Source organism: Oryx dammah, unplaced genomic scaffold, assembly GCF_014754425.2.
Source record: "Oryx dammah isolate SB20612 unplaced genomic scaffold, SCBI_Odam_1.1 HiC_scaffold_17, whole genome shotgun sequence".
Classification (NCBI taxonomy): domain Eukaryota; kingdom Metazoa; phylum Chordata; class Mammalia; order Artiodactyla; family Bovidae; genus Oryx; species Oryx dammah.
In genome coordinates, this window is record NW_024070201.1 from 27,372,764 (window position 1) to 27,398,611 (window position 25,848).

The window sequence follows — 25,848 nt, forward strand, 5'->3', positions numbered from 1 at the left end:
AGAATTTTTTAGGAAGACTCTTTTTTAAGCTAATGCCTGGTAAACCAGGGGGATCAGTTCACCCAAAGAGACTATCCCATCCCCAGGTTCTGGCTAATTGAGGTCTTGATGCTTTTCGAAACATCTCTTTCAGCCACACCAGCTTGGCATCTGTGAAGAGCACTGGACCAGTTCCCCATCTGCAGTTTTGCATTTAATTCTTTGGTTTCATGAGCCAAAGTCACAAATGGCAGACTGTGGATGCTCAGAAAAACTGTTTATTCTCCTTGTCTTTTCAAAACACCCCAACTGCCCGAAAGTCACTGGGGATGGGAGGTTAAGCCAGAGTCTCAAACATGCAGGCTCCTTCCTGCCAAGGGTACCACTTTGGTTTGGGAAGAAATGGGTTAGTAATGCGGAGACAGGTGTTCACTTCTCTCTGTGGCATCCTGGGAACTGGTGCCAGCTCACACATCATATTTGATTTGCCCATGTTTATAGGAGAGGGACAGCGATCATGAGTCAGTGCATTCATTTTTGATGAGTGCAGGCAGAGGAAAGAGTCCCAAATGATGTGTCTGAAAAGGGGCTAAAAAAAAAGAGGTGCTAATATTTACCAAGCACTTGTGATGAGCCTGGTGCAGTGATGACACCATTTACTCATACCTTTCTATGACATCAGCACCATATCGCCATTGTACAGGTGACGCTGATGTCATCAAGTCCGATTTCTCACTTGGCCTTCCAGGTATGTTCAACACTTAAACCTGTCCCTTCCCCAAACACTCTTCTCTTGGGTGCCTATTAAAACTGTCTCTAGCTTTTCCTAGGGAGTCCCTGGTAGCTCAGCTGGTAAAGAATCCACCTGAAGTGCAGGAGACTCTGGTTCGATTCCTGGGTTGGGAAGATCTGCTGGAGAAGAGAACGGCTACCCACTCTAGTATTCTGGCCTGGAGAAACTCCATGGACTGTATAGTCAATGGGGTCACAAAGAATCACACGCAACTGAGTGACTTCCACTTTCTAGCTTTTCCTAATCTCTTGGGTTATCTCTTCACTTTGCAGGTACATCTTTCTTACCTTGTGGTTCAAGTTCTTCAAGGCTCCATCCTATGTTCTCCTCTCACTCCATACATTTTTCCCACCCCTGGATTCTATTTCCATCTATACACAGAGAAGCTCCCTGAAGGCAGGAACCTTATCTACAACGTTGCCCATCTCACCCACTTGGCACACGCTGGGCACTTAAAACCTACTGTTGGTTTTAGATCCGAGCCCACTTTGTGGTCCTGGATGTTGGACTTGTGGTTCCTCCACATTTTGCAGTCACAGTAAATACCCTTTGCTTTTCCCTTGCCTCCTCCCTAGCTGCCAATCATAGGAAGACTGGGGGATCCCAGAGAGTGGCCCCCTTTATTCTGCTATTGCCAGTCATTTGTAGGTGGATTTGTCTTTGTGTTCCCAAATCACCTTTGATGTTGGCACAAAACAGCTCTCTCCCCACAGCCCCTGCGGGCTCATGCATCAGAGTCAAATTTGGAGGTCTCTCGCTGATTTTCCAAACTTGATCGCTGCCATCTCTCTGACCTGAATAGCTGAAATCAGTGGCCCTATTTTCTTCCCTTTCCTTTTCAGCTCTCAGAGTACTGAGCTGGCTTTGGTGAATATTGTCTCTTTTAATATTCCCTTTCATATGAGCCTGGCTTACCCAGATTAACATATTTCATTAAGGGCTCTCTCTCCCTTTCTTCATCAAAGGGTTTATGATGCAAAATATTCTTCTTAAAAAATAAGGAAGCGGCTGGGGAGATGTCAGTGCCTTCTAGGCAGTGGGCTGCTTGCTGGGAGGGGACCTGGGGGCTTCGGTATTTCAGGAGACACATTCACTGTAGAAGGGAGAGTGTTTGGACAAAAGCCACATCTGGAGCATTCAGCTGCCTGTGCTGGGGAAACAAGTCCATCCTGCATCTCTGATTTCCTCCTTGCATCACAGCTCTGAGCCCACCACGGTGATCTCTACTGCACCAAGAAGGGGTTTCCTGGATCACCGCAACCACTCACCACATCCCAACACCAGACCCTCTGGCAGCCCCACTCCCACAGCTCACCATGCTGCATGGGGCTGGCTCAGCCCATGATGGCTGATGGCTCCCACCATGAGGCTGCCTTCAGGGCCATCCTCAAAGAACCCATCCCTGCTCCTTGCTTGGAAAACAGGGGCGACGTGTGATGTCTGCATTTTTAAATCTGTGCAGCGCTGTCTGATAGATTTGTGTGGACGGTGCTATTTATCATTCAGCATTCATGTATTATTACTCTGCTGCCTAGGGCCAGGAGAAGTCAGCGTGAGCACGATGGCTTAGAAAGGGCAGACGTGGTAATTTCCCTGGGAAAATTAGCATGATGAGCAACATGGCAGAAAACCTGGCAAAGGCGCAGTTGTGACAAAGAAGCGGGGTCAGGGGCAGACGTTCCAGCCACAGGAGGGTGCGGTCTGGGGCGGGAGGGGGAGGGAAGGGACAGGAGTCACAGCGCGGGGACCCGTGCACCAGGCTCTGTGTTAGGCATGGGCACATAAATCTTCATGCTCACGTGTTCCTCGCAGCCACCTCGGATTACGTGCCATTGTCTGTACTGACAGATAGAGATGCACAAAGACCTTAGGTAGCTTGCTAAAGACCACACAACCCTGACACTTGGTCAACCCAAGTCTTCTGCTTTGAAACTTGTTCTTGTTCTACTGTTCTCCATGCAGGCAGAAGATCTCCTTAGACACACACACACACACGCACACGCATGCACACACATGCCCCTCCTTTCTTTGAGTCACCCATCCGTTCCCTAGGATACCTTTTTCAGTTGTCACGTAATTTAGTTTGTGGTATATTACATGTGATTGGAGAGGGCTTTGTAATGGTCCTGAAAGTACCTGCGTGTGTGTGTGTGTGTGTCTGTGTGTGTGTGCGCTCAAGTGTGTGTACATCTCTGTATATTCTCATTGCAACTGCATTATCAGCTCCAAGGGCAATGCTCTGTCTCCTGGTTCTTTCTCCTTTCTACCACATGGCTGATGCATGACTCTGCTACAAAATGACTGGCACTCAATACATGCTGCTGACTGACAGACACACATTTCAGCCTGCAAGTCCCACAGGACTAGAAACTGCCACACGAGCTATTTCAGTTAGAAGGAGGAGAGGAACTACGGCCCCATGCTAGCTGCTTTCTCTTCAGTCCTCAAGACAATCCCACAAGACAGGCATTACTATTTCCACCTCACAGATGAGGAAGCGATGCTGTGTTCACAGCCTCTGCCTGACTCCAGTGGTAACGCTCCCCAGTTCCCACGGGACTCCTTTTCCTAAATGCCAGCATAGATGCCTGTCTGAGTGGCATGGCCCAGAGTAGGCCAACTTGAAGACCAGAGAAAGGACCAGCCCAGCTTCTCTGGGCTTTTAATCCTGTGATTTTTTTTTTTTTTAACAGGTGCAAAGCTCCTGTGGATGGGAGAGTCTGAGGCTGAGTTTCATTACCCTTCCCTCTCCCTTCCGTCCGTCCTGGTACCCCAGTGCTGGAGTGGGTATGATGGTTCCTCCTCTTTCAGGAGAGCCAGACAGGGTTGGGGGAAGATGTGGATGAGCTCTGAAAATAGCATCTTCCCTGCCCATCTCTCCTCTGCACAGCTCCCCAGATGTGTGATGTTCTCAGCTTTGGCTGGCTGAGCAGCGCCCCAGGAAAGGTTTCCACACATTAGAAGGTGGTCAGTGGAGGAGGGGAGTGGTGGGCAATGGGGCAGCATGGGGGAGGAGGGGAGGGAGGCAGTCCCAATGAGCAGTAGGGGAGGGGCCCGAGTGACAGCCTGGGCATCCGCTCCCCCAACAGGAACGGAGCCCTGCCAGCTACATCAACCAGACAGGGAGATGCTGGCTATGGACAGACCTGCCCCTTCTTGTCTGGCTCCTAGGAAGCTTGTGCCCAGCCTTGGGAAGCCCTGAGATGTGAGATGAACCCAGTGGGCTTCCTCTCCTCTCTGTGCCCTCTGCCTGCACCACTGCCCAGCCCCTGCTCATCACCTGTCCCAGCTACAGGACGATGGCAGCCTGTTCACTCGCTTCTTGGACCCCCCTCCTCCCCACTGACGCCTGATGACCCCTGCCAAGGTGCTTAAGTCTCTCACTAGGATCTTAGACATGGCTAGTGGCTTTCAATGACCTTCCCCAAGGAAATAAAAGCTCAGTCCAGAGGCCCCCTCCCAACCTGGAGCCCAGAGCATTTTTTAGTCTAATAAGACTAAAAACCCAGAAACTGGGTCTGTGTGCTTAGTCATTCAGGCATGTCCAACTCTCTGTGCTCCCTTGGACTGTAGCCCGCCAGGCTGTTCTGTCCATAGGATTCTCCAGGCAAGAATACTAGAGTGGGTTGCCATTTCCTCCTCCAGGGGATCCTCCCGAGCCAGGGATCGAACCCACATCTCCTGCATTGGCAGGCGGATTCCTTACCACTAGCACCACTGGGTCTGTGAACGCTCTGCTAGACATGCCACTCCCCGGAGTGCACTGCACCTTGCTGGGGTTTGGCCCTGTCCCTCTCCCTGAGTCTAGGCCCCGTTAGCTCCCCATCTTCTCCCAAATCAAGGCAGCATCTGCAAGGACGGGAGAGATGCTGCTCTGACGACCCCTGTCTGTACAGCACCCCCTTCTCTCTGTGGCCCTCCTTCTGCACTGACTGACCTCGGGAGGTCTGGCTCTGAGCTGACTTTTCTCCCCAATTAGACTGTAAGCTTCTGAGGGCAGGGCACCTTCCTGTAGAAACCTGCATCAAGAATGATGAACCCAGTGCCCTGGACAGAGTGGCTTCTCAAGAGGTAAACACAGCTGTGGATGTCATCCTGGGGCTAACACTTTGGTGGAGCGGATAGTCAGCCAGCCAATGACTGTGTGCTGTGCTAAGGAAGAGAGGAAGGGTCTGGAAGGCTTTTGAGGAAACAAAACTTTGGATCTATACTGAGGCCTGGAAGATGAGTTGGAGTTGGTGGGAGAAGGGCAGTTGGGGAGGCTTCAGTTTTCCAGATTTGCTTTCTGTGTTTTATTTTAAAATTATTTTGAAAGGCTTATATGGGCTTATGGTCTTGAATTCTGAAAGTATGAAAGGACCCAAGAGGAGGGGTATGTTTCCCCTTCTCTCACCTGCACTGAAGCCACCCTGGGGCCCTTTCCAGGGCAGCCCCCTGTCGCCTGTACCTTTTAGAAATAGTCACACAGATACAAACGTGATCACCTATGGCTTGGCCTCTTGTCCAGGTCATCTGTCCCCTCCTTGCCATTCTTGCCACTTGATTGTGGGTCCCTGGTTTCCCCAGAGACACAGGGGTCCATTGTTCACTTTGCTCTAAGTGGCTTCACAGTAGAAGGCAACCTCTTAGAAGCTATTAATAGAGTCCCAAGGGAGGGGTTTTGGAGGGCTTCTAAGAAGAAGAAACTTAGATCTAAACTTTCCAGGAATTCCTACCTCCCCAGTGACTCATTCTTGGGAAAAGACCAGTCTCTCTGACTCCCAAGCAACCCCATCATCCCAAACCCGGAGTGCCTAGATGACCCAGTGAAATTGTGATGTCTCTGACCCCACAGATACAGCCAGTTGCTTTAAATGAGACCACCCTATGGATCTGCCCAGGGTCAGTCCTGGGAAGAATGGACTGACATTTCCTCCCTATCAGCTGGAGAGGTCCTTCCATCTGCCCCCTGGTTTCCTAACCTGACCAATGTCCCTCCCTTTGGAAGACACAAGGGCTTGTGTGTCTGTCTGAGATGGGTAGCCCTGACAGCCAGGGGCTGTCCCACTGGAGGGACACTGTCCAGGCAGGTGGTGCAAGGCACCATGGTGGGCCGAGCCCTCACCTACCTGTTTTGTTCTTGTACTCAATGTCAAAGCCTGTGATGATGCTGTTCCCATCGAATCGCTGGGTCCAGCGCAGGTTCATGCTCCGGGCCTTCACCTCTCGGATTTCCAGCTCTGGGGGGTCAGGGGGCTCTAGGGAGTGGCAAGGGAAGGGGGCAGGGGTGAAGATGGCAGCAGAGAGCTTAGCCTCCTGCTGACCCTCTGCAGAGATCAAGGGATCTGTGCTGGGAGGACTGGTGACACAAGGGTCTATCTGAGGGTCCTGAGCCCTGGAGTTTGGGCAAGGCAGCATGAGGGTGGAGGAGCCTGGCAGCAGGGCTCAGAGGCAGAGGTGGGCATGCTGGGTCTCCGCTCTGTTCCCCTCTCTTCCTCAGCCCCTTTTGGAGGGACCCCTCACAGCTCATGGCCTGAGCTCCCGGGTTTTCCATCTTGACTTTCCCTCCTCACACCTCCCCCAGGGTCCAGACCCACAAATCCAGCTCTCCCACTTCTGGGGGCAACAGTGTGCTCCATGGGGGCTGCAGTCATCACAGACATCACTGTCTGCAGTGTCCTGGAAGGACCCTATGGCACCACTCTGGGGAAGAGGGAGAGTGGACTGAGGCTTTTCCCCAGAGCTGTTTCCTGTCACTGCCCCTGGGTGTGGAGTGTCCCCCACTCTTGAGGGGAGTTGGCAATGAGCACCAGGGCCCAGAGGAGGGGGCTGGGGCCGTGGGGCAGGTGGGTACCTTGTACAGTGAGCTGGATCAAGCCCCGGTCCTCCCCATATGAGTTGATGGCATGGCAGCTGAAGAACACAGAGTCCCCACGGTCAGCAGGCTTGAGCTGGGAGGCAGGCGGAGGGGTGGAGGGTGCGGAGAAAGGAAGGAATGGGGAGAGTCTTTTAGAGCCCATCTGCTGAAGGGGGCCCATATATTGGGGGATCAGCAAGACCACCTTCTTCTCGGAGGGGACCCACCCAGGGTTTGTCAAGAGTTCCTCTTCCCAGAAAGTTCAATGGATGGAAGTGTGGAAGAGTCTGTGCAGGGAGAGGCCAAGGGGTTCTAGGGGGGTGGTGGCTGGGGGTCCACGAGAGAGGGGGCACTGAGGGGTCCCAGGATGGAGGGAGGATCCCAGGGGTCCAGGAGGGAGGGGAGAGGGAGGGCGTGGCTGAGGATCCCATACATTTAAAGTGTAGAGTTGTCAGAAAGGAGACAGGATGAGGCTCAAGGCATAGGCTGGTGGGTAAAGGAGGGAAATAGGTAGGAAAGGAGAGATACTTTTCGGGGTGGGGCTCGCAGACTCCTGTTTACTTCTTTTGGATTCAGATGCAATAGCTGTGGGCTCCCCACTTTCTGAGAGTCGAGTTCCCCCTGAGACGGGCATGGGTGCTTACCTTCAGCGTGGAGACAACCTCATCGCCGTTGTCCTTGGTGGCGATGGCATACCGCATGACGCGGTCGGGGTCGATGACCGTGTCCCCTTTCTCCCAGCGTATAATGATGGGCCGCTCGCCTCGTGCAGTGCAGTTGAGCTCCTTGGCGTGGCCCTTGATGGCGATGGTGGTATTGGGGTGGGAGGTGATCATGGCTGGGACTGGGGAAGGAAGGAGGTGTAGGAGGTCCCAGTGAGCGGGGAAAACCAGCCCTGGGAGGGCACTTGCCCTGCGCAAAGGCCCCGCCCCTGGCTGCCCTGCTCCCTGGCTGCCCCCACCCCTGGATGACCCGCCCCCTGGCTGACCCGCCCCCTGGCTGCCCCCGCCCCCTGGCTGCCCTGCTCCCTGGATGCCCCGCTCCCTGGATGACCCGCCCCCTGGATGACCCCATCCCATGGCTGCCCCCGCCCCGTGGCTGCCCCTCTCCCAGGAGCACATCCGTCCAAGGATTGTTATTTAGTTGCTCAGTTGTGTCTGACTGTTCTGCGCCCCCACAAACTGTAGCCCACTAGGCTCATCTGTCCATGGGATTTCCCAGGCAAGAATACTGGAGTGGGTTGCCATTTCCCTCTCCAGGGGACCTTCCCAGCCCAGAGATGGAACCAGAGTCTCCTGCATTGGCAGCTGGATTCTTTACCACTGAGCCTCTAGAGAAGCCCCATCTGCCCTAGGGACAGGGTCTAATAATGGTTGGAGGTGGGTACAGAAAACCTCACTGCCTGTCCCCTTCTCCCCGCCCACCCATGACCTGAGCAGCCTCTGTCTTCATCAGGGGTTCTGATATTCCATGGACCCCTTCTCAAATCAGTCTATGTATTCGTTCATTCACTTTAAGGCAATAAACAGAATCCTTTGGAGTGTATATCATACATAAAATGACAAAGGAAACCAGATATAGCAAAGTATGGTTATACAAATAACATTCAAAAGCAAACTTTTGATATGGTTCATCACATAATATATATTCTTCACTATTCTTTATGAAATAAGTTCTAGTGCTGAGTTATATTAGAACAATTTCATAATAGTGATGAGTATGAATGATATTTTCAGATATCTGCCAGAGCTGTGATGCAAAAATACCTATTAATGACAGTCACAGGTGCTGCTACCACTGAGGTTTGTTGCTTATGGTTCAGAATGGAAGTACAAAATTTCAGTTAGAAGTTAGTGAAAAAAAAAAATGCCATTTTACCCCAGCCCCAATTCATGGATCCCTTGAACTGGATCCATGCACCTTCAACAGGGAGGCCTGTGACCCCAGATGACATGCCTGAGGTCTCTGCCTTTTGTCCATGGCTCAAGCTCTCACAGGTCAGCTGGTTTAGCCCCTGCTTCTAGACAGCAGGGCCCTCCCAGGCAGCTGAGAAACTCCCCAGTTCTTCCCAACAAAATGCAACAGAAAACCCTGGCCAGCAGCATCATAATTAAATCCTACAAGTGCATTAATAGGTTCCCCGCCTCCACCCGTCACCACTGACCTGAAAATAATCGTCATGAAACAACCAAGGCCCTGGCTGGTCATCAGGAGAGCCTCCCACTACCGTGAGCAGAGGCCTCTCATTCTTGACCCTCCTCTGGGCCTGAGCATCAGCAGCAGGAGGAAGGTGGGGCAGAGGGAAAGACGGTCTCAGCCCCAGGATCCTTGTCTCCTGGGAGGAGGGGGTAAGGGGGGGCAGAGGTAGAGACCTGCTTAAGCAACATGAACATGAAGAAAATCTGAGTTTTTCAGGGAGGTATTAGGAGAAATTGATTTTGGCGAAGGAGCATCTGCAAGGGCATCACCCAGCCATTCAACAAACACTGATGGTGCACCTACTAGGCGCCAGGGCTACACTGGGTTTTGGAGCTATGGTCAGCAGGACAAACCTGACCTCTGGGAGCTTCGCTGCAGTGGTGAGAACAGACAGCACAATAGCAATTCCAGGAAAGATTGCTAAGCACTGTGCTAGGAGAACTGCTCACCATCTGACGTGCAGTGATACAAATGGGGAGAGCAGAGGCAAGGGAACCCTTGGGGGTGGAAACTGCTGGAACAAAGGCCCAGAGGCAACGATGTGCAGGGCAGTTCCCAGAGAGGTAAGAGATCCAATACAGCTGGAGGACCGTCCTTGTCCTTGCCATTTCCTCACCAATTTCCCAGGAGACCTTGCTTCTTAGAGTACAGGTCCCCAGCACTCTCTTCCTAGGAGGACTCATGAGCCATGCTAGAGTAGACACATTAGGGGGCGCTGCATTCTCCACCCCTGCCGCTAGGGGAGGACCTCTGCTCACACTGAGCATCCTCTCCTCACTGGCCTGCTTGGGTTATGGCACAAGAGGAAATTCTGTCTTCTCTCTCTTTATGCTCCCCACCCTGCAGACTCCCCTCTGGGTACTGCATCCCTGATCCACTTCAGTGGCTGCCCGTTCCTTTCCCTCCTAGCATCCTCAGGAATTCTCTGCCCTCCAGTTTTTGTTTTTGTTTTTTTTGGCTAGGCATGCAGGATCTTAGTTCTCTGACCAGGGATGGAACCCAGGACCCCTGCAGTGGAAGCTCAGAGTCCTAACCACTGGACCATCAGGGAATTCCTTCCTCTCCAGTTTTAAACACCTACTCAGACAACATTCTTCCCAGCATACTCTCCAGGGTCATCTGACTTCTAAGGACAAATAAGCCTTTGGAGAAAGGAATGAAGGCAAGGCGCTGTAATGGTGTGAACTGGGATGCCAGTCAGTGCATGAGGGGACATCTGGAACCAGTGTGGGGGATGAAGGGTGGTTTCAGGTGTCCCCTGAAGTCACCATGCAGCCAGACGCCTCCTCTACCTTCTCTCACATGGGGCTGGATCCTGAAGGCAGTCCTGGTCCCCCGGCCCCTACACCAACATCTTAGCACAATCCTCAGCCCTGGCTCATCAAATAATGAAGCAGATAAATTTTATAATGCACGGCATTACACCAAGATATACAATAAAACTCGGAAGACAAATAACGAGGTGCAAGTTATAATGAAGAAAAAGCCTGCAGTCAGAGACATGCGAGTATGAATTATTGACTAAGGTTTTACACTCTCAAGGATGTGCGGAGGAATATTTTTCCATCAAAGATTTGCATAATTCACTCGTATAAACCTGGGTGGAATATAGAGTAAGATTTTACACCACCAAGTCGGGCCTTGCATTGCAGAAGCCTCCATTTTTCCTGAAGGACTAAAATGCCGGGATGTGGGGGTGGGGAGGGGCCTTAGGGCTGTTTCTGCTTCTCAGATGTGAATGGTCAGAGCCTGTGACCTGGCACCCCTGGGAGGCCTGAGCCCTGAGAGGCTCAGCCCCTTAGGCAAGAGGGCCTAGCCCCTAGGCAAGAGGAATCCCTGCTATCAAGAGGCTGCTGCTGAAACTGAAGAGGAGGCCAGGGGATGTTCATGACAAGGGTGTGTGTGTGTGTGTGTGTGTGTGTAGGTGTGTGTAGGTGTGTGTGTAGGTGTGTGTGTGTGTGTGAAGGGAGTGGGGGCATGGTCAAGCCTCAGCATAGGTCAGAAGCCCAAGGTAGAAGGGGGAAAGGATGAGTCTTTCTTTGGTAGGAGTACTTCAAGGCTCTGTACCAGGGTGAGAAGCTGGCAGTTCATCCCTGTTTTGCTCTCCAGGTAGGGCTGCACCCGCCTGTCCAGGGCCTGTGTGTGAATTACAAAGGCATTCCTCTGGCTGGTTGCCCCATGGTGCCAGGAGCCACAGCTTGGCCAGTAGAGTAGGAACTGGGTTCCAGACTCTACCTGTCCCTTAGGCTATGCACCTTTGAGCAGTGCACAGCCTGGGCATCCATACATGCCAGTCCTGCCTCACAGAGTCTGCCCATGCAGGCTTGTTAAGAGACAGACATAGAGACAATCAGAGACAATAAGACCTCAAGAGCCTAACTGGTCCTTCAGCCCTGAGCATTAACCATACCTGGGGTCAGGGGTGGGATCTCTTCACCATTGTTACGGCAAAGAGCAGCACACAACAGCCCCAGTGTTCTCAGAGCCCCACAGCTCAGGGAAGGTTTAGGGGAGCCCATCTGTCAAGAAGAGACTGTTTCTGTGGACTCCCCCAGCTTGAAGAGCTCAGGGGCCAAGTGGATGTATTTCTACCCAGCTATGAGGTCTTTAACACTGGCAACTTGACTCCTCCAAGCCTCAAAGTCACCATCTGTGATGTGAAGACATGGGTGTTAATCCCGCAGAGCTGTTATGGGGGCAATCAGGGTTTGTATATATGAAGTGCTTGCCGTGTAGCAACTCCTCAAGAAACCCGGATACTGTTCCCACCCTAAGGGTCTCATGTCCCTCTCCTGTTCTGAGAAAGGCATCAGATAAATACATGCACACCTTAAGATGTCACTTGCCAGCTATTTTACAGAATCACAAAGTCTTAGAATTGCAGAACCCAGATAGCGGTCACTATAGCAGCCACTAGCCACAGGGCACTTGGCCATTAGAAACATGGCCGGTCCAAATTAGGTGGTGCTGTGATGTAAAGTGTATCCTGGATTTCAAAAACACAGGACGAAAAGAAAAAGAATGTAAAACAGCTCCTTAATAATTTTATGTTGATCACACATTAATATTTTAGATATACTGGGGTACATAAAATATACTATCACAGTGAATCTCACCTGTTTCTTTTTACTTTTTTGAACATGCAACAACTAGAAGATTTTAAATTACATAGCCAGCTTGCATTTTGTTTCTACTGAAGGGCATGGGTATAGATGATCCATGGGCTTCCCTGGTGGCTCAGATGGTAAAGAACGACCCTGCAATGTGGGAGATGTGGATTCGATCCCTGGGTTGGGTGATCCCCTTGAGAAGGGAATGGCAACCCACTCCAGTATTCCTGGCTAGAGAATTCCCATGCACAGAGGAGCCTGGTGGGCTACAGTCCCTGGGGTTGCAGAGCTGGACACAACTGAGTGACTAAGCACACAGATGATCTACACAGACCCTTCCTTTTACAAATGAAGAAACTGAGCTAAAGGCAAAGGAGAAAAGGAAAGATAAACCCATCTGAATGCAGAGTTCCAAAGAACAGCAAGGAGAGATAAGAAAGCCTTCCTCAGCGATCAGTGCAAAGAAATAGAGGAAAACAACAGAATGGGAAAGACTAGAGATCTCTTCAAGAAAATTAGAGACACCAAGGGAACATTTCATGCAAAGATGGGCTCAAAAAAGGACAGAAATGGTAGGGACCTAACAGAAGCAGAAGATATTAAGAAGAGGTGGCAAGAATACACAGCAGAACTGTTCAAAAAAGATCTTCATGACCCAGATAACCACGATGGTTTAGATGGTTTAGATAACCACCTAGAGCCAGACATCCTGGAATGTGAAGTCAAGCGGGCCTTAGAAAGCATCACAACAAAGCTAGTGGAGGTGATGGAATTCCAGTTGAGGTATTTCAAATCCTGAAAGATGATGCTGTGAAAGTGCTGCAGTCAATAGGCCAGCAAATTTGGAAAACTCAGCAGTGGCCACAGGACGGGAAAAGGTCAGTTTTCATTCCAATCCCAAAGAAAGGCAATGCCAAAGAATGCTCAAACTACCGCACAATTGCACTCATCTCACACACTAGTAAAGGAATGCTCAAAATTCTCCAAGCCAGGCTTCAGAAATATGTGAACCGTGAACTTCCTGATGTTCAAGCTGGTTTTAGAAAAGGCAGAGGAACCAGAGATCAAATTGCCAACATCCGCTGGATCATGGAAAAAGCAAGAGAGTTCCAGAAAAACATCTATTTCTGCTTTACTGACTATGCCAAAGCCTTTGACTGTGTGGATCACAATAAACTGTGGAAAATTCAAGAGATGGGAATACCAGACCACCTGACCTGCCTCTTGAGAAATCTGTATGCAGGTCAGGAAGCAACAGTTAGAACTGCACATGGAACAACAGTCCATTTGTTCCATGGAACAAAACTCCTTTTCCAAATTGGGAAAGGAGTACATCAAGGCTGTATATTGTCACCCTACTTATTTAACATATATGCAGAGTACATCATGAGAAATGCTGGGCTGGAAGAAGCACAAGCTGGAATCAAGATTGCCAGGAGAAATATCAATAACCTCAGGTATGCAGATGACACCACCCTTATGGCAGAAAGTGAAGAGGAACTAAAGAGCCTCTTGATGAAAGTGAAAGTGGAGAGTGAAAAAGTTGGCTTAAAGCTCAAATTCAGAAAACGAAGATCATGGCATTTGGTCCCATCACTTCATGGGAAATAGGGGGAAACAGTGGAAACAGTGTCAGACTTTATTTTTTGGGCTCCAAAATCACTGCAGGTGGTGACTGCAGCCATGAAATTAAGACGCTTACTCCTTGGAAGAAAAGTTATGACCAACATAGATAGCATATTGAAAAGCAGAGACATTACTTTGCCAACAAAGGTTCATCTAGTCAAGGCTATGGTTTTTCCTGTGGTCATGTATGGATGTGAGAGTTGGACTGTGAAGAAAGCTGAGCAGTGAAGAATTGATGCTTTTGAACTGTGGTGTTGGAGAAGACTCTTGAGAGTCCCTTGGACTGCAAGGAGATCCAACCAGTCCATTCTGAAGGAGATCAGCCCTGGGATTTCTTTGGAAGGAATGATGCTAAAGCTGAAACTCCAGTAGTTTGGCCAACTCATGTGAAGAGTTGACTCGTTGGAACAGACTCTGATGCTAGGAGGGATTGGGGGCAGGAGGAGAAGGGGACAACAGAGGATGAGATGGCTGGATGGCATCACTGACTCGATGGATGTGAGTCTGAGTGAACTCCGGGAGTTGGCGATGGACAGGGAGGCCTGGCGTGCTGCGATTCATGGGGTTGCAAAGAGTCAGACACAACTGAGCAACTGAACTGAACTGAACCCCTCCAGTATTCTTGGGCTTCCCTTGTGGCTCAGATGGTAAAGAATCTACCTGCAATGTGGGAGATCTGGGTTCGATCCCTGGGTTGGGAAGATCACCTGGAGAAGGGAAAGGCTACCCACTCCAGTATTCTGGCCTGGAGAATTCCATGGACTGTGTAGTCCATGGGGTCACAAAGAGTCAGACACAACTGAACAACTTTCACTTTCAATCTCTACTATTAGAGATATTAGGGAAGAGATGATTCTTAACACATGAAGGTCTAATACTAATGGTGGAAGGTGAGCTGATGCCGTGAAAACGAGTGCTCAGGTCTTCAGAACGTAGAATGACAAGCTCCAGATCACTTGTGAAGCATCATGTCTCGTTCTGGGCTCTCTACTTGACGGAGGACATTGACAAGCTGGAGTGTGATCAGGAAGACGGACAGACTTCATGCAGTTTGAAGGGAAGCTGCAAACAGCAGCTCTTTACAAAGGGAGAAGGCAGGGCTCTTGTTTGGCCTGAGAAGCAGTTTTCCAGGGATGTTTGCTGTTTAGGGAAAGGGCTGCAGCAGAGGCAGTGAGCTCCCCACACTAGACAGCCTACGCAGCACAGAGAAGATTCCAGCGAGGCCTGGAGAGATGCTCATGCTTTGGGCCCCTGTGGATCTCCAGGTTTCAGGAGAGATGAAAGGTGGTGGGCAGTCTGGTTCACTGGGCAAGCTCTTCTTGCTTATAGGGGTCTGCAGCCCCTCATCCTGGGCAAGAAACAGGGGACTTGCCTCCTCTTTCCTTCCTGTCCTCCGCAGTCTGCCTGTCAACCACAGACAGGACTCTGCTGCTGCGCCCCTCCTCCCAGACCCTGTCCAGGTCTCCCAGGTCCTGGATGCCCTCCTGAGTCACACACTGGGGGCCTCCGCCTTCGTGGCTGCTGCACTTAGCGAGGCAGCCCCCTAACAGAGGGGAGCCCAGGGCAACAGTTGCCCCGCCCCATCTGCTCTCCAGTCCCCTGGTCTCCCCCTCGCTTCTTGCTCTGGATCAGAAGGTCTCTCTGCTCTACTGAATCGCACTGGTAAACATAATTGAACCCTCACTGCACCGAGACCCGGCTGTGCCCCAGAGTGCTTTCTCGGTTGAAGGCAGACCCAGAGAAGTCCCGAGAGAGATGTTCAGGTGTAGCCACCTGGAGGGGCACATATATGCAATGTGTGCATTGCACACAGACAATGTCAAAAACGTGCCCCCAACGGACCGTCACAAACACAGTCACCCTCACAGCCTACACTCGATGCTTTTACTGCAAACTCACAGGTTGTGTGACACACATGTAACCTGATGTAGTTGTCAGTTGCATGTCAACAGCCTGATGTAATTGTCTAACACATGTCTACCCACAGCCCTGCATTACAAAAGCATATCCTCCCTCTACACACACACACACACACATTTTTATGGCTGCCTTTTACTGAGAATGTCCTTGTACTGCGTGCTGGCAGTATTCTAGTACTTTACATGAATTAAGTCATCTGGGGTAGGTACTGTTATTGTTCCCCAGCTCCAAAGCCTGGGTCCCAATGTATTTCTTGACCAAGCGCCACGGCCTCTCTCTGCCCACAGTACCCCCTATGGAGCAGGCTATCTGACGGATGCTCTGGCCTCTTGGCTCATGGCTCACTAGCCACCACCACTGCCAATGACCATGAGAAGTAAGACTTACCAGCCTCACTTTCCACACAAGAGATGGGCAGGAGAGTGGGGCGGGGGCTGTATACACACAGGGCTGAGTTCTACAAGACAAGCGCTAATAGCAGCCGCAGAGGCAACACAGAGCCCCAGTAGGACCCAGGAGGCTTTAATGAGATACAACTTCTCTGCTTTCCTGCAGTGTAATTCAATTAACAGCCAAGGAAACCTAATTTCTTTTTACAAAGAAGGGTGCGGTGGGAGATTCTCTGGGGACTGGGCAACAGGGAGAGGCCAGGCTTGAGGGCATCAGGGAGACCCAAGTGGGTGAGCTGCCCCTGAACACACAACCGCTCTAGGTGGGGAGGGTGGGTTCTTCCCTGGGGTCTTATGGGAGGTCCTGGGGGGAGCTGGGCCAGTCTGATTAGAGCTTTACAACCCTGGCGCCAACCTCCAGCCCTGGGCCAGATTGGGGCAAAACCCTGGCAGAACCCAAAGGGGCTTCCTGATGACTCCCAAGGCTCTCCCCTGACACCCCATGTCACTGCAGCTACCCCTCCCGTGGGCATCGAGCGTTCCTGGCACGGTGCATGTCATACTGCCGTGTCCTTATCTCTGATTGTGAGAGTCTCTGGGGTACAAGCACCCTGCTCAGGACCTAGCATGTATTTGTGGGAAGGACGCAGGATCCCAGGCCCTGGGCCCCTCTCCTGCGGCCTGAGAGCCTTGCAGAACTCCCAGATTTCCTCCTCCTCCCGGGCCTGATGGGGCTTCACTGGCAAGGAGCCACAGCGAGGAGAAAGGCACTGGCTGCCCCGCCCTACCGCAGCGGACTCAACCCCCTCCCCGCGCTCCAGGGCCCTCCTGGGGCAGCAAGGCGAGGGGAGAGGAAATCAATTTCAGAAACAAGACAGTTGTCAGAATCCGATGTAACCGCTTCCCGTCTGTGAAATTACTCGCAGGCCGGCTCCTGTCACCCCCAGGTCCTGCCCAGACCAGCTGCTATTTACATTTTAATTTGATGTGAGAGGCTGATAGATTTTTAAAACACCAGGAGACAGCTCTGCTTCCTCTCACCCCTAGCATCCACAGACTTTCTGACCAGCCCCTCAGGCTTGGGGATGGAGTCCTAGGGCCCCTGGACCCTGCTATGAGGATTATAAACTCTGCACCTACTTGGACTCTCCCTGGCCCGTCCAGCTTCCCCCTTCTCTGGGGTCCCATGCATAAGCTGGGTTGGGCTGATCTTTGCAGTTTAAGAGCACAGGAACATCCTTTATTAGGATGTTCCTGTTGAGAAGGTGAGCTGGGGGATTTTAGCGCCAAGAATACCAGTGAGGCAATGGAAGCTCAGAGACGCTACGTGGTTTGTCTAAATAGTCACACAGCTGGGAGTGCCAAGAAGACGCCCCAAGTCCCCTGACAGCTCACCAGCATCCCTTCCTCTGGTTTCATCCAGACTTCTCTCCTTCTGTCCTGGTGGGCTGTTCTCCCATCCTGGGCTTTGTCCCAGAAGTGGGAAGCTGGGTGGGAGTGACATGACATGGAGGAATTCTAAAGGGAGAGCAGGAAGCTGAGAACTGGAGGAGGGCGTGGCCGCGGGGCCAGGGGGCCAGTCCAGGGCTGCCCGGGCCTGGGGGTAGGAGTCAGGGAGGCGATGAGTTGGCCTTCTCTGTCTCTGTGGCCCTCCCTCTCTTCCGCTGGTGATTGGAGCTCAGCTGCTGTTTCTGACAGTCCCCAAATCACCAGGGAGGGAAGATTCAGTTCCCAATACCCAGAGGAGAAGAGCAGTGCGTGTGGGAAGGAGGATGTGGAAGAAAAAGGACGTGAATGCCACCAGCTGTTGGGAGAAGCCTGATAAAATGGGGAAGAGATGTGGAATGCTACGCTTCAAAAGGAAGCTTGGGGGGCTTCCCTGGCGGTCCAGTGGCTAAGACTCCACACTCCCAATGCAGGGGGCCCGAGTTTGATCCCTGGTGGGGAATTAGATCCCACATGGTGCAACTAAGACCCGGCACAGCCAATAATAAATAAAATAAATACGTATTTAAAGATTTAAAAAAAAAAAGAAGCTTGGGGCACCAGTACAGGATAATCCTGGAAGTTTACATTATTGAGGGCTTACTATTTGCTAGACATTATTCTGCATTCCTTTAAATGCATTAACTCATTTAATCCTCACAACAACAACCGTGTTTTTATTCCCACTTTACTCAGATGGTAAAGAATCTGCTCACAATGCAGCAGACCCCAATTCCATCACTGGGTTGGAAAGATCCCCTGGAGAAGGGAATGGCAACGCCCCTCAGTATTCTTGTCTAGAGAACTCCATGGACAGAAGAGCCTGGCAGGGGTCTCAAAGAGCTGGACACGGCTGAGTGTCTAACACTTTCACTTATAGATGGGCAAACTGAGGCTTAGAGAAGTAAACTGCCCAAGGCCACACAGCTATAGAGCAGCAAAGCCAGGATTCAGGGCACCTGTGATTTTACCGCTGATGTGACGATGGTTGAAGAAGGGCAGGAGGTGGGGGAGCAGAAGGGGCGTGCAAAGACCCCCACGTCCCTGAAGAGAAGTGCAGCCAAACTGGGGGTGAAGAAGATGGGTCTGGGAGCCAGGACACCCAGGGGTTAGGCTGTTCTGTTTTTCCAGATGGATGGCCTGGGAGAGGGGCTTCAGGAGCTACTCACAAGGTCTGAGGGAAGAACCACAGGGCTGGATGGTTCTCCCCTCCCCATTCAAGTGGCGCCCCTCTGGTCCCTCCTCTCCTCAGGGAGGACGATCTCAAGGCCAGGAGGGTTGGAAGAGTGGCAAAGTCACGGTATTCTTCGTCAACCCCAAGGACCTGACTTGACTGTTTCAGGAAGTCCTTCTGAGAGTCTAACTGAAATCTCTCCAGGAGTCCCATAGTTTTTTTTTTTTGCTAAAAAGGATGCACTCTCTGGCATGTTAAAATGCTTTTCTGGATGGACTCCTTCTTCTCCAGGGGACAGCACATGCCCTGAAGGCTCAAGAGAGTTCTGCAGGCCCTCCTCCCCAGGGGAAAAGGGAGCTGCCCAGCCGGGAGGCTCGGATCTCCTTTTGTTTCTGAAAGGATTACAAGCATCCATTCACCCATTTGAGGTGAGTGGGCCCCTCCTTCCCCCCAATTCAGCCTACTTCCCCTCCTCCCCACAAAGGCTTGTGTCTCTGCTCCTTGTTAACAAGATGCCGACAAGAACCACAGGCTGTTTGGCGGTGTGAGATAAGCTGCCACAAAGGGGCATTGTTGGCGCGTGGGGTGGTCGGCCCAGGGTGGGGTAGGGTGGGAGAAGCTCTGCTCAGCCCTGGCAGCGGTGCCAGGCTTCCCCAGGGAAGGGCTGGTTGGGGTGGGGGGAGGTGCCTTCTGGTGCCTGCTTTGTTTTCTCCTTCTTAAAGAGCCAGGGCCTAGCGTTGTTAATTTGATTGCACCCACTTCGGCTTCTTGTCTCCCCTGATTAGCCAAGCTCCACCTGAAGCATGAGATTAATTCAAATTGCATGGAAGCAATCAGCCTTGGCTCCAAGAGCTGGTGGGGAGGTGCCGGGGGGACCCTAGCCATCCACTGCCCATGTGCATGGGGCACAGAACTGACAAACAGCGTGTGTGTTGAAGGGGGTGGGGTGCGGGTCATGGAGAACCGTGGAGCCTTTGACATTTGGACTGCAGCCCTGTTTCTGCTGCCTGGTGGGCCGGCCAAGGCCTTCAAACTCACCAGGCCTCGCTTTCTCCAGCCAGAAAATGGATCAGTTAGTCCCTCTCTTGGCTGCTTGCCGAGAAGCAGAAGCACAGAGTCAGGGGTCGGGAGGTGGGGGTAGTTTTCTCACATGAAGGTGAGACCTGGTTTTCCCTCACCTCTGGTCTTCTACACTCCCCAGAATAACAGGAAAATGATAGCAATAATGAAAATAGCTGATGTTTATTGAATGTTCATTATGTGCTATGCACCCTGGTTAATGCTCTGTTTGAATTATTTCATTAAATCCACCAGCTCCAACCCAAGGGGGTGGGTATTACTTTTATCCCACCTTAGAGATGAGAAAACACTCAACTCTGAAATGTACCTGAACATCAGAATACTTTCAGAGGCAAAAGGAGACATTGCCCCATCTTTCTTTAATTACTCAGAAGGTAGTATAGAGGCAAAAGGAGGCATTGCCCCATCTTTTTTTAATTACTCAGAAGAAGGTAGTATTTCGGGGTCATTGCTGCGAATACCCTAAACTTTCCTGCAAAAGACACACAGTACATACACAGATGCTAAGCTTTGCAGGCCACAGGTCTGTGTTTCAGTGACTCAATCCAGTGGCTGTAGCTCTGAAAGCCGCCACAGGTAATAGGGTGTGAAGGATGGGTGTGGCCGTGCTCCAGCAGAAGGGGCAGCTGGCCAGATATGGCCATTGGCCATTTGCTGACCCCTGCTCTAGGGCTAACACACAGGGGAGGCTGGGCTCATCAGCTCTCGACCAAAAAAGAGTTTTGCTAAAGAGGCTGGGTGTATTCAGACAAGGGCAGTGGTGACATCCTGAAAAGGAGGGCACTTCTGCTCGCAGAGTTCGGGGAAGCATGCAGCTGTGAACACTAAACCACTGGGCCTGGGGATTGTTGTGGTTTGACTTGTGTTCCCCCCAAAGATATCTCGAGTCCTAGACTCTGGTACCTGTGAACATGGCCTTATTTGGAAATAGGATCTTTGTAGATATCAACTATTAGTAATGTCTTGGGACTTCCCTGGCAGTCCAGTGGCTCAGACTCCACACTCCCACACTGCAGGGGTCCCCGAGTTCGATCCCTGGTCAGGGAACTAGATCCCACATGCTGCAACTAAAGATCCCGTGTGCCACAACAAAGATGGAAGACCCTGTGTGCCACAGCTAAGCCCCTGCGCAGCCAAGTAAATACACATAAATAGATATTTTTTAAAGAGATGTCTTCCTGGAGTAGAAAGGGCCTGTAGTCCACTATGACTGGTGTCCTTATAAGGAGAGGGGAGACACACACAGAGGGAAGCTGGCGTGAAGACACCCAGGGAGATGCAGGCAGAGACTCCCATCCGAGGGAGGGATGCCACGATGGCTGGCAGCCACCGGCAGAGGCAAGAAAAACAGGTTCCCTTAGAGCCTGCAGAGACAGCACAGCCCTGCCGGCACCCGGAATTTCGAGCCTTCCAGAACTATGGGAAAATATAATTCTGTTCTTTTAAGCTACCTGGTTTGTGGAACTCTGTTACAGCGGCTTTAGGGAGCAAATACAAGGTTCCAGTGTGTGACAGAAACTCCCCACGCCGAGTTTCCAGGAGGACAGTCACAGCCAGTCCCCGTGGAGCTGGAGGGGCTGCCTGAGGTGGGAGGTTGTGGGCTTTACTGCCCTTGCTCTGCGGGGAGCTCACCCCTATCACACTCTCAGCGCTGTGGACAGCACCTGGCCCTGGGGTGGGCACCCTGCCGTGGGAGTGGCAGGCCTGGGCGTGAATCACACGAGCAGGAGGAAGTTTTCTCAGAATCTTGACTTTGCAGGTCTCAAGTCTCCGTAGACCTGAGAGGCCCAGATGGGAGCCGGATGGCATCCTGAGGACTGGTGGGGACGAAGGGCAGAGAATGCAAGGAGTAGGGGCTACAGTCCATGGGGCTGCAAGAGCTGTAGGACACGACTGAGCATGCAACCCCTGGGGTATAAGACCAGCTGACCTGAGGTGGAGCTGATGTAATAATGATGGAAATAAAGTGTACAATATATGTAATATGCTTGAATCATTCTGAAACCACCCCCCGCCCCAGTCCATGGAAAAAATGTCTTCCATGAAAGCGCTCCCTGGGGCCAAAAAAGTTGGTGACCGCTGCCCTGAAACACCAAGGGCTTCTGCAAGGTAGGTTCTGGAACTGTGCTCACACGCCCCACTGGGTCTCCACTGGCACAGCAAGTATCACTCACTTGTTGAGCTCTGTTAATGCCTCAGGGGCTGAGGCAAAGGGAGAGAAAGGTCATGACTTCTATGAACAGAGGAGCAATCTGAGCCTCAGGGAGAGAGAGGGACTGACCCCGGTTTATCCAGAAGCAGTGGGGGCACATGGGGACAGGAAGTTGGGACTCTTGTTTCCCTGGTCAGGATCTTCCTGTCTGCTAAGCTACGGCTACTCATTTTGGCCTCCCTGGGTCCTGCATAGGGTGGGTGGGCTCAGGCTGGGACCTCCTGACCAGGGTTCAGTGGGGGCCGCAGGAAGGAGCCTGGTCTGGTGACGGGATGTCTCCAGCCTGGGTGCCTGGAGCATGGTCGAGAAAGGGAGGAGTGGGTTCTGGACAGCTGAGTCCTTTGGTCATAGGTTCCTTGCCCTGTGGGAAGGGTGGGGGCTGAGGAGGGCAGAAGAAGCTCTAGAGCAGGAGCCCTGGCCACCAGGTCCAAGGGAGGGGCTGCTTCTGCCCAACAGAAGGAGTTACCTTTGAGCAAATGTGAACTTAGGAACGTCTCAGGTCATTGGATACACAATTGTCTTTCCAAGGTTCCCAGCCTCTGCACCAATGGTCAACCGCTGGTAGATGACCTGGTCTACCCAGGCCCAGGACTTCTTTCCACCAGGGTGGGTCCCCCTCCCTCCACTCCCCCCTACTCCCCACTTGGCTCCTCCTCTCCTCCCTCCTGAATTCTGTGGTTTGCAGCTGCCTGTGAGCTCTGGAGGGCTCTTGGATCTGGCTTTAATTGGTCTGACATTTTGCTAAACAAACAAATCAAAACCCAGACCAAACAAAGAGCCCTTATAGGTTTAATCGGCCGTGGGCTTTGCCTTGGGCCCATCACTGGAGCCTTCACAGAGTGGAGGGGAGTCTGGGGGTGTAACAGAACCTGTCTAGTCAGGTAACCTGTGGTACAAAGGGACGACTGAGTCCCATGCAGCAGTGGCATCAGAAAACAGCCGGCTCTTGCACCTCAGACTAAGCGGCATTTCTTTGTACCTGCCTCTTGGTGAAGCATTCTCTCTGAAGACGCTTTACTTTTGCCCCGCTGTCAGATGGAGGGGGACTGCCTCCTCCTCCTTTTGGTCATTATCTTTCTTGTTTCATTTTACATTTTAACAGGGAGATAAAAGGTAGTCCCATGGATGCAGTATTTTCATCTGTTAATTATTTTTCAACCAAGTTCTGGGAGGTGCTCTGGTGCCCTAAAAGGACCATGTGCATAGCTGGAATCATAGACTGTCCGAGCTGACAGGGACCTTGGGATCAGCTATGCACTAGATTCTAGTGCAGGGGTCACTGTACAGATGAGGAAGCTGACGCCCAGAGAAGAGAAAGGATGGCTCGTGGATACATAGCCAGTGAGTCACAGAGCCAGGACCAGCAACTAGTCTTCCATCTCTTGGTCTGTGCTCTCTCTATCAAAACATGAGTCCACAGAGGCAAGCACCTGTCTCAGCTGGGATTTTATCACTCAATCACTTTGACCTAGGATCTTTCCTTCCCCGAGAAGGACTGCTGTGCGCCAACATCACAGGCTGGGTATGGGCTTTGTAAACTGTCAAGTGCCGTGCTGAGGCTGGGCTGTATGCTCAGGCACGCATGGCCTCAGTGGTACGCATGGCCTCAGGAGCACCCACATTCTGGGGGTCAGGGAGGACTGGGGACCAGCTGTGCCTGGATGGTTGCCAACAAGCGTATCCAGGGACTAGGAAAGCCTTTTGCTTCCTTTAACAAACTCTTAGAGGTCTGAGGCCTTGAGGAAAGGAATTCTCCAAGAACCAGCTCTGGAATCCCAACCTGCACCAGACCCCTGGGCTTCTGCAACTCTGGTTTGGTGCCTGATATCAAGAGTCAGCACAGCATAGAAAGAAAACATTTGGCTTCCAAAACCCACAAGCACCTCATGTGTATTCTCCCTGCCTATCCCCTCTTCACTCTCCACCAGAAAGCCTAAGTTCCACCTGGAACGCACAGACTTGCCTGCCTCCACACTCTTGGAATACTTTGTCCTCATCCTGGAATGGAAAGACCTTGGCTTCCTTTGGTTCTTGTCAGCATCCTTCTCACCCTTCAAGTCCTACTCAGCAACTACTCCTTTTGTGGAACTTTTCTTAACATTCCCTTAATGGCTACCCAAATTAAAATTGATCCTGATTCTCTTTGTATCCCCTTGCTTGTAGCTTTTTAAGGCACTTTTGGGCTTTCCTGGTGGCTCAGATGGTAAAGAATCTGCCTGCAATGCTGGAGACCCGGGTTAGATCCTGGTTGGGAAGACCTCCTGGTGGAGGGAATGGCTACCCAATACAGTAATCTTGCCTGGAGAATTCCATGGACAAAGGAGCCTGGTGGACTACAGTCCAAGGGGGTCACAAAGAGTCAGACATGACTGAGTGACTAACACTTTCACACTTCCCTATCGCTTCATGTACCATAGCTATTTTGGGGATATGTCTATGTCCTCTTCAAGATTCTAAATTGCCTGAGGATAGCAACTCCATTTTATCCATCACTAGATCTTCAGCACCTAAAACTAATGATTGCTAATGATTATTGGATGTGAGTTTTGTGCCCGGTACTGTGTTAATGTTCTAAGTGCATGTCTCACTTGAATTTCACCAATGAATAAATGGCATTATAGCTTCAAACTTACAGAGGAGGAATCTGAGGCTTACAGAGACCATTTCTTGTCCAAGATCCCACAGCTATCAAGTGGCAGAGTTGGAGTTTGAACCCCGGTTTGTCTGGTTCTAAAGTCTGTGCTCTAATCCACAGAGTTTTATGGATTATTTAGTGAGGGCCCAGAGAGCCTCTGTTATCATCGGAAACCATCAGGGTCAATGGTGAGGACACTTTCCAACAGAGGCCAACCACAAATGTCCAGTTTGACCTGTGAATGCTTTTTATGATGTATGTCCCTTTGCTATATTACTTTCTTACTTCTACTTGGCTAATGTGGGGATGAAGTTCAGTTTGCCCTCTGACAGGTCACATGAGTGTGAGGTCTGACAATGTGGAGCCGTATAGGGGCAACATTTTCCTGAGAGTGTTAGAGGCATCAAGGAAAGCCGTGCCATTGACTTTGCAAATGGCAGGGTTTTCCGTAGCTGGCCTGCAGGTGAGTGGGGGAGCGTTGGTGCGGGCTGTCTGAGATGGACTGAGGGATGACCAGGAAGCACTTTGCCCTGGCAATCCCTTGTGTGACCCACGCACTCAGATCCTGTGGGGTTTTCCCCATCTACCTGTGTCCTGTGGGGAGGTGGGAGAGGTTGAGGGACAATGGAGGAGGAAGAGGGCAGAGGAGGTGGAGGTGGGGGGGGGGGAGGATGTTCTGGGGAGGAGCTGAGCGTGGGTGGCCTGGAGCAGCCCACGGAAAAGCAGCAGGAGGCACAGCGGAAGTTCCCAAAGAAGGTTGGGAGCTCTTGGCCCCTTTCCTGCCCCCTCCCACCCACGGCAGTGCCCCATGGTCGCAGGAGCCTCTTCTGGCAGCCGGGCGCTGTGTGAACGGTTAGGCCACCACTGAAAAGCAGTCAGACCTCCAACCCCCAGCAGAGGCCCCGGCCACACTCAGCCTCCACGCTGACTGCCCTTGGACCTCAAATGCCCCAGCCCCTGCTTCCCCCTCTCCTGCTGGCTTTTGGGGTGGTGTAGGGGCCTTTAGCGTGGCTGGCGGGTCACTGGGGAGAGCAGAAGTGGAAACAGAAGGAGGCACTGTGATGGAGAAAGGGTGTGAAGAAAGGGCCGTCTGAGGCAGCACCTGTGGGTGACGGTTTGGGGGACCCCAGCTGTGCAGAGGGCGTGGGGGTGCAGCTGGACAGCAGCCTGTGGGGAGGTTGGAAGAGGAGAGGGCAGAGGGCTGGATGAGCAGGGCAGAGAGACTGTGTCACAGGCGGCAGATGAGGGAGGCACAGTGAGTGGGAAAAACCCGGAGGAGTTTGTGGGACGGTGCGGACGCAGACCTAGGGAGAGCCCTGTGAGTGCACCTTACTATGGAAGGAGGCGGAGCCAAGTGACAAAGCGGCTGAAACAGGACAAGGCGGGGTTGGCGGGGGGGGGGGGGGGGGG

The 25,848-nt window shown here is 51.8% G+C and overlaps 1 protein-coding gene across 1 annotated transcript in view; it reads right to left on the reverse strand.

The window, feature by feature from the left end:
- DSCAML1 (DS cell adhesion molecule like 1) overlaps positions 1-25,848 on the reverse strand; it is a 127,532-nt gene that overhangs the window by 42,466 nt on the left and 59,218 nt on the right. Inside the window, exons 13-15 of the mRNA XM_040257791.1 lie at positions 7,253-7,452; positions 6,606-6,702; positions 5,881-6,009 (exon numbers count right to left, since the gene is read on the reverse strand). Of these exons, the coding sequence (XP_040113725.1) occupies positions 5,881-6,009; positions 6,606-6,702; positions 7,253-7,452 (426 nt within the window). The remainder of the gene's footprint in view (positions 1-5,880; positions 6,010-6,605; positions 6,703-7,252; positions 7,453-25,848) is intronic.